This window comes from Nelumbo nucifera, chromosome 1 (genome assembly GCF_055504915.1).
Source record: "Nelumbo nucifera cultivar China Antique chromosome 1, China Antique-T2T, whole genome shotgun sequence".
Lineage (NCBI taxonomy): Eukaryota > Viridiplantae > Streptophyta > Magnoliopsida > Proteales > Nelumbonaceae > Nelumbo > Nelumbo nucifera.
This window is the reverse complement of record NC_142649.1, coordinates 107448114-107461964: the sequence shown is the minus strand read 5'-3', so window position 1 is coordinate 107461964 and position 13851 is coordinate 107448114. Positions and strand designations below refer to the sequence as shown.

General features: G+C 35.6%; 1 protein-coding gene across 3 annotated transcripts; it reads right to left on the bottom strand.

The window, feature by feature from the left end:
* Positions 1 to 4732: 4732 nt before the first annotated feature.
* LOC104605979 (copper-transporting ATPase PAA1, chloroplastic-like) lies at positions 4733 to 10910 on the bottom strand. Of its 3 annotated transcripts, XR_016078640.1 has the most exons (6): positions 10269 to 10910; positions 10094 to 10147; positions 7551 to 7627; positions 7264 to 7417; positions 5313 to 5385; positions 4733 to 5221 (listed from the first exon to the last, which is right to left on the bottom strand). XR_016078640.1 is itself a non-coding variant. In XM_010270955.3 (5 exons), the coding sequence occupies exons 1-4, from the start codon at positions 10716 to 10718 to the stop codon at positions 5354 to 5356; spliced, it is 690 nt and encodes a 229-aa protein (XP_010269257.1). In that variant the 5' UTR covers positions 10719 to 10907; the 3' UTR covers positions 4733 to 5221; positions 5313 to 5353. The 3 variants fall into 3 exon arrangements, 2 of the variants coding, with proteins under 2 accessions (XP_010269257.1, XP_010269258.1); XM_010270955.3 differs by lacking the exon at positions 7551 to 7627 and having other exon boundaries at positions 10269 to 10907; XM_010270956.3 differs by lacking the exon at positions 7551 to 7627 and having other exon boundaries at positions 4733 to 5165; positions 10269 to 10907.
* Between the last annotated feature and the right edge of the window lie 2941 nt (positions 10911 to 13851).

Here is a 13851-nt window from a genome sequence, read left to right as displayed (position 1 = left end):
GAACATGTCAATTAATCGATGCCTTTATGGTAACCAACATGAACTGCTCACTAAATTGGGCCCCCAAATCTCCCAACAGCAAAGTCAGGGATAAACAGATCTGGTTTAGTATGGGGGCACCAGGCCCGGGAAGCCAGGAATTTCTCTTTAACTTGTATGACTTTCTGAAAAAAAAAAAAAAAAAAAAAAAGAGAAAAAGAAAATTATGCCAGCCTGAGGCTGTTTTCTGTTTTCCACATTCCAGTAGTTTTGGGATGCTGGACGTTTTTCTCCCAATACATTAATAGAACTGTCTTTGATTTTGCTCATAAAAAAATATATATGCCTTTTAATACCTTTGTTATCAACAGGTATGGCTACAAAGATGTATGCAAAGAAAATCACCAGACATTTGAGCAGCTGCTTATTGAGAGCCTGGAGAAATTTATCTGTCTGCAACAGTCTTTGGAAAGTGATGAGGATGAGGGTATAAGGTCAGAAGATGAAGCTTCTGGTTCTTGTGTTCTCGTTGCCCCATACAACAGTGTATATTCACTGAGGATTCCCCTTTTGGCTGATTATAAGTGCACTGGCAAGGCTGTCCCAGAAGCTAGCACTTACGAAGAGGTTAAACCAGTTATTTCCATAGATCTACCAATTTTTTAAATGGAGCAGCCTTGAGAGGAAGGCTAAGCTTTCCTTCATATTCAAAGCAAAAGAATATGAATTGTTTATCTCCTTGGCCATGGGATATCCAGGCAAGAAAAGACTCTTGGGGGGCGTTCGTTTTTTGGAGTTTTAGAGTGGGGAAAATTGGTCAATGGGAAATTCCCATTGACCAAGAAACACATGTTCATTTTTCAGATTTATGTGGGGACCAGTGAAAGTTTATTTTCCAGGGTATCGCTTATCGGGGTAAGTGATACCCATCTCCTAAATGGGTAAATTAACTTTCCCATCTAAGTGAAAGTTGCCAATACTTGGATGGGACAAAAATACCCCTTTTAATAATGGAATTAATTTTTATGGTTAAGATGGTCATTGGGTACACTTTTACACCCGGGTAAGTGACTTATCAAAAAGCGAACAGGGCATTGGTTCATCAAGAAGCTAGTTGTAAATTAATTACTTCTATGCATTTTTAAGAGAGCTGCATGAGAGAGATAGCAAGTCTGAGTGTTCTGGGACGCATGTGGGCATGAATTACATGGTTTAAGGTTCAATTTTGCAGCCAGCAGAGGCATTTCTTATTTTATTTTTTTGACATCAAAGTTTAATGGAATGGACGGATCTGAAAAGGCCATGGATCACTGAACTTTGAGGTGGCAACTGACATAAAACTGAATGTTAATAGAGAATGCAATCATCAATCACAATAAGCACGATATGCAGGTTATATCTTATAACTATGGAACATTAAGGACTCCTGGACCTGATCTTTCCACGAACCGACCATTGAAGCTTCACTTAAGCCCGGATTAGCTACACTTGATGGCTATTTGTTAGGGACTGTTTAACCAAGAATAACGCCCCACAACAGCCATCAAGTGTAAGTGTCCTACAAACAGTACTCCAATCTCATTTTGCGTGCATGGTTGACGTGGGGCATTGTTATTGGTTAAACTGTCCCTAACAAACAGCCATCAAGTGCACGTAATCCAGACTCTCCTCACGTTATTAATTGGAATTGTTCTCTAGTTTTCCATGTTGCATTTATTTATTTATTTATTTTTTGTCTCATGTCTTGTTTTTTGTACTCAGGTAAGATGCAAGAAAAGGCTATTCTGGAAGATTAGTCATTTTCTTGATACAATCCACATTAGGGTTGGTTATCTTGTGAATCTTGTCCATGTGAAATTTGTATGGTCAAAGATTCTGAAACCCTCGATTCCGAGAGATGTTCATGGTTAATGGTTATAGGTTAAGGTGGCATAATATGTCGTTGTTCCTTTATTATGCCGAGCAACAATGACTAGTAATTATGTGCAAAATTTCCACTATTTTTTTGATGTAGAATAAAAGTGAATAATGTCTCTAACAATAAGGATTAAAGTATCAGTATCAAGTATCGTATTAGATCACTTGGATATGTATGCAGATATGGATACGCCTTGTAAAGGCATGGATATGAACAAAAAAAAATATGGATACACTAGGAAATGCATATAAATTCCACAAATATATTAATAATATTATATTTAAGGTCAAAATAACCATAATTGATGCATAGATATAAAGCAAATGTATATTTTAGTGGTATATGTGAAGAGATATATTACAATTACTATAGCGGGATACCTAGAAATCATACAATTTTGTTAATAATGTATCAATCAAGAGTGCTAAAACATATTATATTTATTTTTGCAAATTAATACATGCACAAAAGCTATTATCATATTATTTTCTATTGAAGTTGAAGGCACAAAACATATGCAACTATTATATGTGAAATATTATATCAATTATTTCCTATTTTACTATTTTTAGTTTTTAACATTAACAAAAAAGTCAAGTAAAATTAATTTTCAAATGTATGGCAAACAATATTTTTATTTTTATAAACAATAAACATGTTATTACAAAATTAATTAAAATTTCGTTTAATAATTTATAAAAATATATAATCTTAAAATATATCAAATATATTAAAATTTATACAATACATATCATATAAAAATTCATAGTTTGTAATTACTAAACTAATTATTCTATTAATATTTTTATTTATATAAATTTTATGAAATAAAAAAAAATCTTTTTGATGTGAAAGTAAATTATCGAATTTGACAAATTCAATTTATACTATATTCTCAAGTATTTTATAAATATTATTTTTATTTTTTGTAAATTATAAATATGTTACTATTTAATGTAAATTAAAATATTAAATAATAATTTATAAAAATTTTTAGATACACATCATGTTCAAATTTACAAATTTTAAGTAGTAAAATAATTATTCTATTATTAATATTTTTATTTACATAAACTTATTGACATTAAAAACAAATTTTTGATATAAATGTGGATATGAGAAATCATTTATTCTATTATTTTATAAAATAATAATTTTGAATAATTTTTTTCATCTTTAGTTGATGTTAAACATAAATATAATTTATTTGTTGGGATAACATTTAGATGTTTGAATGGATAAAAGTAATTTCATTTCATTACTTATCACAAGATGAAATTTGGCTTAGTGGCTGAATATTGTATTTAAAGTTTGCATGGCATCTCCCCTCGAGGTATAGCATCTCTCTAATCTCTCCCACTCTTCAGCCCTCTTGCTCTCCTACTTCCTCTACATTCCTCAGACCAGACCAGCTTGCCCTTAACAGCTCAACCCGGCCGCCCTCTACTTATGCCCAAGGTTCAAAATATCGATATGCTGGTAGAGGCGTATCGAGTAGTATCGATAATTTTTATTTTCAAATCCAGTTCAGAGGGGCCGGTTTAAGGTCTGCCCACCCCCTGAACCGATCAAAACCCCGATACACCCTCTGTAGGGCACGTATCGAGAAGCTCCCGATACGGGCCGATACATATCGATACTTTGAATCTTGCTTATGCCTTATTGACTTGAGCCTTAGAGTGCCTTCCCTGGGGACCTCTTCCTCAAGACCTCTGACCCCACACTAGTTGCAGGTTCTACTCGGTGCACCTCTTCATCCTTCCACCTTGGCTCGTCCAAGTTGGCTGGATTTATCTATTGCACGTCCACCTTGATTCAGACAGCATGACATAGCTCCTAAACTCATGTATCAAGGGCCTAACTTCGGGCTTAATGTCGATCCATTGTTCTTGTAGGTAGAAAAAGAAAATCTGAATTTTGATGCATGTTGACTGATGAGGCAGCCATGATAACTCTCCTTTAGACTAGTAATCCTTGAGTGCCATGATTGGGATGATATGAAGTGATCCTATGCGAATACCTATGGAACCCAAGGTTCAATATACTAGTCAATACATGGTGTATTGTATTGGATTTTCTGAAATACCAACATAAATATCTGAGAATAGGAGCTGTTTTGAATCTTTTGATGGTGCAATGCAATTTACAGAAATTAAATTTATAATTTATTCATAGAATCCCTATTACTTGGCCCCAAAAGTCTACCACATTGGTTTGCATTAAAGAAAAAAAAAAGTCTACCACATTGGTAGATATGGAAGAAATGGAAGGGAGGTGCTTCAAGATCTTCCATGCTAAAATTTAGCAAAGTTCGAAAGACAAAATCCTACTGTTTTATTTTGCGTAGTCAAATTCAGTCAAATAGTTAGCTACATGGTTGTAACTTTGTAAGTTGCTGGGCTTCCCCAACTGTTGCCAGTCTTCCCTGTTTGGACTGGTAGGATTTGCAGATGGAAATGGAATTGATTCCCTTTTATTCTGTTTCCACTGTTTTAATTTGTCAGATGAGAGGGGAATCTGAAAAAGCTGGATAACAAAGGACAATGTCCACCAACTTGTGCAAATTTGAAATCCTTGTGGGAATGCCATTTTGAAATTCCTCTCTTGGAAGAACTAAAATCTGATGAATTCATACTCATTTTTGCATATTGAACCAAACATAGTTCAAGTCTTATGATTGGTGAACTCACATTTTATGATTGGTGAACTCACATTTGAGAAATATCATATTGCACTTGCGTGCTATATTGCTATTTGATTTCTGACAAAAGGTTTGTATTTGTCAATTCATGTGTAAATAATGCAATGGTCAAACATGCGCAGAAGAACAAAATATTTCTAATCTAATAATAAATAAATGAGTTATAGGAATAAGAAACTTCATGAGTATGGCATGATCACATTGACAACTAGATGAAACTTGCTTCCTTCTGTAGTTTCATACTCCTAGTAAGAGACAAGAAGACTTGGTACAAGTTTGGAGCCCAAAAGGCACCAAGGGAGAAGAAATTAGATATTCTCCCTCCAAAATTGAACAAGACAGAACAAGACCAAATGGATAGGCAATTAGCATTTACTAGCATTATATATCAAATTCAATACATTGACACTTACAAAGAATGCAATTTCAGAAGTGAAACTAACATCTAACAAGATAGTAATTTCTTGAGATTGTGTGGCAGTGTTTTATCCAAAATGAAATGAACTCCCAGCTAAAAGAAATGTCTCCTTCCAACCAAGTCTACCAAATGCAGCTACTGAAACCCACCTATTGATGGATAAAAGATCCAATTAGACTTAACTTTTGAACCAATGCTTCCACGCCTAAATAAGAAAAAAAAAAGGTTCAAAAATTGTTTCTGATATAAACAGAGAATCACAGTGAAATGAAGAAACCAATGAATTAGTAACACACCATCAGCCCTGAGATGCTTCTTGCAACAATCCCTCGCATCTTTACGAGGAAATATCTCCTATAGCTCCTTGACCTGCCAATTACCACCAAGATTCATATAAATCACAGGAAACCCTGAATTTATGTACACTTTACTCTTCCATTTAGATATGTTAAGGCAATTAATTCACCACTAGGTCAAGATGAGCAAACATTTGATCTATTCTTATCCAAATCCTTAATGGTGATCAAACAAAAGCCGAGCAGGCATTGATCTAATAAGCTAAAATTTTCACTTCAAAGAGAAAGCATGGTTGTGTGTCTTAAAACAAACCAAATCTGCTGAAAATAGGCAGATAGCATGTCATAGAAAATAAACTGATTCTTTCCACAACTGGGACATCTGACCATCATAATCAAAATGAGGACAAGAACCTCCTCAGGTTTTATGTATTTGGGGAAGGTTTTTCTCTTTGGTTGTAGGTAGGACCCACCACTTGATGTAGAAAGTCTTTTTAGACCATCCTTTGCATTGCCTAGGAAAAGAGGAAAGTTAAGGTGGTAATAAACAACGGAAGTAGTGTGTGGGTGATATTGGAAGGGAGGAATCTTAGAATATGCAATGATATAAAATGGTCAAAGGACACTTCATGTGAAACATCTCAATCAAAGTGGTGCATTGGATCAAAACTCTAGAAGCCTTTGCCCACTTTTCCACAAATAATATCCATGGGAGCTGGCAGTATGTAGCATACTCATCTAAAAGAATCCTCTCCTTTAGTGCAGTGGAGTCCTATCCATAAGCAAAATAAATTGAATTTTGATGGGTGCAGTATGGGTAAATATGGACTTATCTGGCATTGGTGGAGTATTTAGAAGCAGTCAAGGTTCAATAATAGCCATATGTATTCAGGCCCCATAGGCATTGGAAACTCTACAAGAAGTGTCTGCAATACTATGGGGACTGAGGTTTAGCATATCACTTCATATCAGTAATTCAATTGTGTGGAGGGGGATTTTAGAGTGGTAGTGAGATGGCTGAGAAACTCTAGTGAGCACTTGTGGCAGTCTAGAAATGCGACAAGGTAAATAAAGCAGCTAGAAAAGGACATCACCTATTCAAGGATTAGAAGATCAGCAAATTCTTTAGCTGATATAATGGTTAAACAAGGGGTGGATAGGCTCAAATGTTTTAGAAACACTTGTAAGAAGACCTTTTGTATTCATAAAGAAGGAAATGGTTAGGTAGCAGATGCTAACATACATCCTTGGCTGCCCAGAATTGTTGATATTTCTTCTTTCAATTATAATCAATATAATTTTTACCTGTTACTAACCTAAAAAGTTAAAATAAAATAAGAACCACCTCATTTTTTTCTCCTAACTGTTCAATCACAATATGAGTTAGTAGAGAGGAATCAAAGCCTTTTTGCATGTGCAGAAGTAAAAGCTTCAATCTTCCACAAGTTTCAGACCAGGACAAAGATAGGTGCATCCTGGCCATTATTCTTTGCATGGTGTGGCAGAAAAGGTATCTGGCTCAACAATTTTCTTTCTCCCAAAATCCATAATTTTATGTAGCATCTTGGAGGAGAGAAACTCCAAAACTAGGGAATATGCAACACTTATTTGCGGTTTTATGGGCTAGGTCTTTGACATCCAATATGAACACTTCATTTAATAGGACCCAAGGATCGGCAAATCTCTAGCTAGGGAAGGGCTGAGAGTAAGGACTTGTATTGGGGGGGCCTGCCTTAGGGGGTCAAGCTGCTTAGACTTGTGTACTTTTGGGATTTGTTTATCGACATGAGCTAACATTCTGTGTAGCTTGTTTCCCATTTGTACTTCTTTTCTGATTTTATAATTAGTTATGCTTTCTGTAATCTGCCAATGATCAAATGAAAAGTTATTGTGCTAACCAAGAGAAATATTAAAAAATGAATAATGAAGGATAATTATCATAATTGCTTACCATGAAGATCAGATTTAAATCCACAATTGGTCAAATGCTTTGCAAGGGTCTCTCCTAACTGTTGTTGCCAGTTCTCTGTAACTTTGACTTCAGCAACAGGCCACACAATTGCTGTCTCTGATGCAAGATTGACACTGGCAGAAGATACCTGTGGCTGGTCATACATAACATCACTATGTTATAGTTGAAGTGAAGCAGAATTTATGTAGAAAAATAAACTAAACATTTAGCATGAAAGTAATGGGTAGATAAAACTTTAAAGCCTAAATCACTTAAAAATCTTATACCATCAGCTATAGCATAATCACTTTCATAGATATTCATAGTTTGGCTGCCACCGAAAGTATGAAAGCTTCCAATTTATCTGATTGAATGTCAGAAGCCAAGTATCAACAAAAGCAGCAACAAACAAACAAACACCAGGAGGACTAATCCTACACATCTAGGCCTCATAAATCCACAACTAACAATTTGCAAGGTGTTTTTGGATGGATGATTCCATATATGCAACAACTATTCTGCATGAGGATAAAATGTTGGCCATCTAGCATAAGTTCTTTCCTTTATAGAGAAAAGACAGCAGTGATTTATTATATTTCAAAATTGAAGATGCACATGAGAGGATGTATAGTTATGCATATGTATAGATGAGCTAATTCTTTCCCTCCAAGGTCTTAGATTATATTAAATTGTCTCTCTAGAGTTTGAAAGGAATCCATATTGAAGGATTCTAGATAGTCATTAGTAGATTCAGGTCCATGGAGGCCTAGTCACTACATCTGACAGATGAGATCCTTGGCTTCCGGACTGAAGCCCTCAATCTGTTCCAAGAACCAGAAGTTTTGCTGCTGATCATCTTGCTATATGGGGTGTGAGGGGAAATCACTTCTCTTGTTAATTGATTTTTCTTACACAGGTTCTGAATTTTTGTAGGTGGCGCCTCTAATTCCTTGTGTGGGATTTGGGTGGCCCTAGTTTCATCTTTAGGCTAAATATTTTCTTAACAGTCATCTTTTAAGTTAAAATATTAGTTGTATGTCTACTATCTTCCTTCAATCTCTTGGATAGGAGGATTCAATTATGAAATTTAATGATGGAATAAAATTAGGAGGTAACAAGTACCACAACCCATAAAAGGAAATAAGAGCAATGAGCTTAAAAGGCCAACAACTAAATGATAAGAAAACAAAGTTACAGTGTAGAAGCATCTCTGCAGTACATTTGTTGCATGGAAAGGTACCTGCCACAGAATAACAAAAATCTATTAACCCTTCCATGGAAAGGCTATCTGCCAACGCATTGGTTGACCTTGGGATCCAATTAAACAAGATGTTCATTATGGATCCCAAGGCTCTTGCCTCACCAAGTAAATTCTCCAGCTTTCAGGGACCATCTAAACCATCATGCAGCCAATCAATAACAACCAATGTCTCCATCCACCTCAACTCTGTTCTCAACTTCTCCCTCTTTTAAATCAAGTCTTTTATAGTTAACAATCAATAAAATGCCACAAGTTAAGCTATATTATATATGAGTCTTTTATCAATAACAGTAAGCAGAATTTCATTAAAAATATGGAGAACCAAGACATATATCACAACTCATAGCTGATCAAAGTTTAACTACTTGAGTGCTTACAATTACCTTATGTGCATTTCTCTTCCAAGGCCTGGGGCTCCCAAACCAAGCCTGTCTTTTCTACTTGCTCTTGCAAATGAGTCAGCAAAGTTATTGGTAGATCTTGGGGTCCAATTGAACATTTGAACCAGCAGTTCATATTATTTATCAAGTCCTTTGCTTCTCTAACAATATGTCTTAAGGGTCCAAGCCTCCAAGCACCAGAAGCTGTGGAAGTGAACCATGAAATGACTACTTGGCAGTCCCATTCAACAATTAAATTGAACAAGTTTGAAGAAAGGGCCAATCTTAGACCTTGCAAAAGAGCAAGCATCAGCTCTTAACAAATTTCCTTCTCACAAGACCTAAGAAGCCTAGCAATATGATTCCAATTTTATTCCATATCACACCCCTATTCCTGTTTTTCCAGGATTACCATAGAAGCAGCCATCAAATATTAATTTGTGGAACCCCAATTCAGGGGCAACCCATGCATGATCTATATGTTGGTTTCTTTGAGCAAAGCCAACCACTGTAAACCACACCCACTGGCACTCCTTCAAGTCCTTCCCTTGTTAATACCCAGTGGACCAGTGTTACCTTAATAAATAAGGATAGTCAAGTCTTCCATTGGCTCCTTGTTACCAAAGATTCTTGAGCTTTTTTTTTCACCCTAGATGCTCCATATCACGGCTGCCCTTGTACAGCATCCAAGTATTTTACTTTTTTTTTTTTTTGGTGTATTGCAATCACTGGGGAGGAAAATAATTCAATCACTTCATTTGGAAGATTTCCAGATTACCCAAAGAGAGAAAGAAATGATTCCAAACCTTTACAACAAAGAGGCAGGCGAGAAAAAGATGATTAGCACTTTCACCATTTCAAACCTTAGGATTTTTTTTTTCTTTTTGTATTTCAGGTAATAGTTTTGAAAACTTTATAGCCATATAGTCTCAGGTGTGCTAATTCGGAATTTGATACTCTGTCTAAAGAGTGCCTTCTAGTTATGCTTATCATCAGTGAGGTTTTCCAGAAATTTGTTTTCCAAAAAAAGAGAACTCAACTCTGCGCTGTATATTTTCTAGCTCCAAGCACAATTAGAGAATTAAAAGCTACCATGCTAAAGAAGCAAAATAAATTGTAACAAGCAAAAAAGAAACAGTTCACAACGTCTTCATTTGAATAAAAAAAGATGAAAAAAAGTAGGACTTACTTGGCTTTCTAATATTCTTTTCACGCTTGCTGCACATCCTCCACAAGTCATTCCCTGCAATTGCAAAATTAGATATACATAGATAAGCATATAATAAATGCTATATATACAGTGCATTTATTCTTCAAAAATAATAACAAGGTTAAAAAACTTAAGATAGATGAGCATGACTTACTCCAACGTGAAGGATTATTACATCGGAAGACAAGGTCGAAACCTCTTCGGAGTCTCCCCCAATAGATTTTGACTTGGTTTCTCCGTTGTTTGATCCATCACCGCTGTCGCCACCCCCACCTCCGTTACCTTCATTGGTATCATCTCCGCTTCCACCGGAAGCAAACGAAGCAGTAGAGCTCGATATACAGGCCATACGAGACGATATCGGAGCCGCTAGATGCAAATTCCGAAGAGAAGTTCCAGGCGAATAGATTGGAACGAACTGACTTGACCTCTGAAAATTGCCATCATAGATGCATCTGATTCTACCGGATGAAAAACGTTTCTGAATGCTTGGACTTAGAGTTCGTGATAAGTGGTGGTGGAGGCTACAGACGACGAGGTTATGGGAAGAAGAAATGGATTTGGATAAGGTGAAGAGAGTTGTTCCAGAAACTGTGGATTCCATTAGAGCAGGCTTCTGAGGAGATGAACTGGAACCAATCTTACTCTAATCTGTATTGATCAGTATGTGCCTCTCTCCGCCTTCAGATTGTGAGCATTTTCTGGTTAAATTAAAGACTACGACGCGGGAGTAGGTGCTAAGATGGGCTCTGGAATTACTCAAGAGCCCCTCTTGGGTCTTGGCAATGGCAGGAATGAAATGTGCTCACCAATCGTGAAATTTGTGGTTCTCGGCCATCAATTACGACCGTTGACTTGGGGCCGTTAGATAACGGCTGAAGTTGCTGAATTTAAATACTTATTACTTTGTTTTCTCGTTATTAAAATGGTTTTCAACGATGTGGTGAGCCATTTATTCGGATTAATTGAATGCTTTAACTGTTTAGCGGGTCGTGGAATCAACCATGAGGTTTCATATCACATTAATGATGAGATTTTAAAGATGAGATGTCACATCAGTAATAAATTTATGGTAGAGATGTTTCCGATTCACGGTGGATGTGCTTGTGAGGCACTCATTTGTGAGTAACAGATCATCCTGTCACATCATCAGGAGATGTTCCCCGTATATGGCGGAGATATATTGTGAGACGTTGTGGAGTGTAGATCTGAACTCAAATGCAGACCCATGCATTTAAAAACCGGCATAGAACTTTATCATTGGTTCACAGTCCCACTAAACAATTAAAACGTTCTTACTCAAAATGATAAACTTTTAGATTCAATATACCAAATGGCCTTTTTAGTGGATCTCAACATACCATCCTTCCAGACTGAACCTTACAAGCAATTCCAGTTCGGTTGAGGAAAAACCAAAATAAGCTTTGAACCAAGCTTGAGGTTCGATCTCTAATCAAGTTGAGCTCAAGTAGTATGAAGCTTGGCGAGCCTAATCAAGTAGTCAAACATGTTTTTTTTTTGGTATATTTTATGATTGTAAATGTTGAATAAGCAAATTATTCTTCTTAATTTGATGAGAATATGAAATTTTAATGTGCTTTTGTGAACAAGGAGAACAACTATTGAGTTCGATCTTGAATAGGCTTAACTAACTCTCAAAGTTTTAGGTAAACTCAAACATATGAGATTTTGAGTTGAATTGAAATTGAATTAGTATTTCTAGCTAAAATCAAGCTTGAGCCCAAAACTTGTAGCAAAGGCATATGCAATAGGCTATATAATCAAATTCTGAGAACTATCCTATACTTTGTGAGTAATGATACTAAGGCCTCTGAACTTATTAGTCACAAAGAGTTACTATGTACTTTTAGATTTCAACAATCTACTCTACAGTTAGTATTGTTATTTTTATTTTTTTTCAAAAGGAGGAATCACTAAAAACATCACGAAGGATTTAAACTAAGACGAGGGAGGAGTCTATCAAAAGCAAGGTTTTTAAAACCGAATTGAACCGGTTAGGGGTCTGGTTCCTAGGTCGAACAGTCTGACCGTTCGAACCAAATGGATGGCTTGTTCTAACAAAAAAATAAAAATTTAAAAAACAATAAAAAATGCAAAAACTATTGGACAGTTCAAATGGTTCGATCGTCCAAGTCAACGGTTTGCTAACCAAATCAATGGTTTTTGGCAAAATAACGGTTCTAGAATAAAACGAAATTGATCACCTAAACGGTTCTTGGTTTTCGGTCCAATTTTGAAAACCATGATAAAAAAGATAAAAGAGTTCCTTAATCTAGCTTTCCTGGTTAGAAGATGCTCTAATAATGTATTACATCTACTTGCATAAACCAGAGATATGTTATCAAAAAAAGTTAAAAGATGCTTGATGTGGTCTATAAGGTGCTGTTCATTCTATAAGATGTTTCTTTTGGTTCCTCTAATGCTTTCTAACACTGCTTTGCATTTGACGAAAGAGTTTATGAAGTGTTCTGAGACCATTTTTACTTTTTTATGAGACCATTTTGCTCTCTTCTTTATAGTTAGAGCTAATGATGGCAAATGCTGACATCTTTCAACTCTCATTAGTCTCTCTCTTAAACAAATGAAAAGAAAAAAAAGTAAAGAAAATAGTAAAAATTTAAAAGTTGAGTTTTTGGAGATACAATGAAGGAAATGGTAAAGTGATCTAAAAGTTAAAAACTAACATATGTGGAATATTGAAAACTGAAAATACAAGAGAGAGGATAGCTCTTTGTCACAAATGAAATTTAGGGATCTAAGTGTCACTAGTCCCATAGTACAATTAACGCCAAGGATACTGACATGTTCACTCTATTGGTCCCACCACACTCACATAGTCTGTTGTACACGGAAAAAACATGTAAAAACTATAATGCACTCCACCTCAGACTAGCTTTTTCGAACGTGCGGAATGGTTTGACGCAAGGATACTTATATGTTCACTCCTTTATTATATAGAATAATAGAAAGTTCTGTAAATTCTGTTAACTGAATTTCTAATTCTAAAAAATGAAATCCAAATTTTTGGTTTTAACTAAATATACTCACCCCTAGGGATGGGGAATGAAGTCCCGTCCTGACCCTGATTATATTTATATTAAATATTATATATATATATATATATCAAAATATGTTTAAAATATTATTTATATTTTAAAATCTTCTTTTATTTTAAGTAAATTTATCTTTTAAAAATTTCTATTAATTACAAAAAATTTGGGGATTCGGGTCCCTATGGGGAACTTGCCTTCGTTGAGGATCGGGGATGGAGGACAATTTTTATCCCCGATTGGGATTGGGGTCAAGGATAGGGATTTATATCTAAATTGGGGTCAGGGACAAAGACTATGATCCCTGCTCCATTGTCATTCCTACCAATGCCTGCTCCTCCAAACACTCCTGTGAGATAACCAGAGAACATCGTTCCCTCGCCTCTTTCGTTGTCTGCTTTGTAGCAGGCATACCTATTGGCTTGAGTAAACCTGACAGAAATTTTCACTTTCTTTTTTGTTTTCCTCTCCCCTGTCTGATGTACATAGGTGAAGGTGGATTTGGGAATTTCATCAAAACGTGATTAATTCAGTAAATTTGCATGTAAAATAATTTACAAAATGGTAGAATGGGTATTCAGAAAAAAAAAATTCAGTAATGCATCAATCTAACACTTTATATCTGAGTCGGTGATAGAAAAGAGGTTTTTGTTGAGTTTTTCAAAA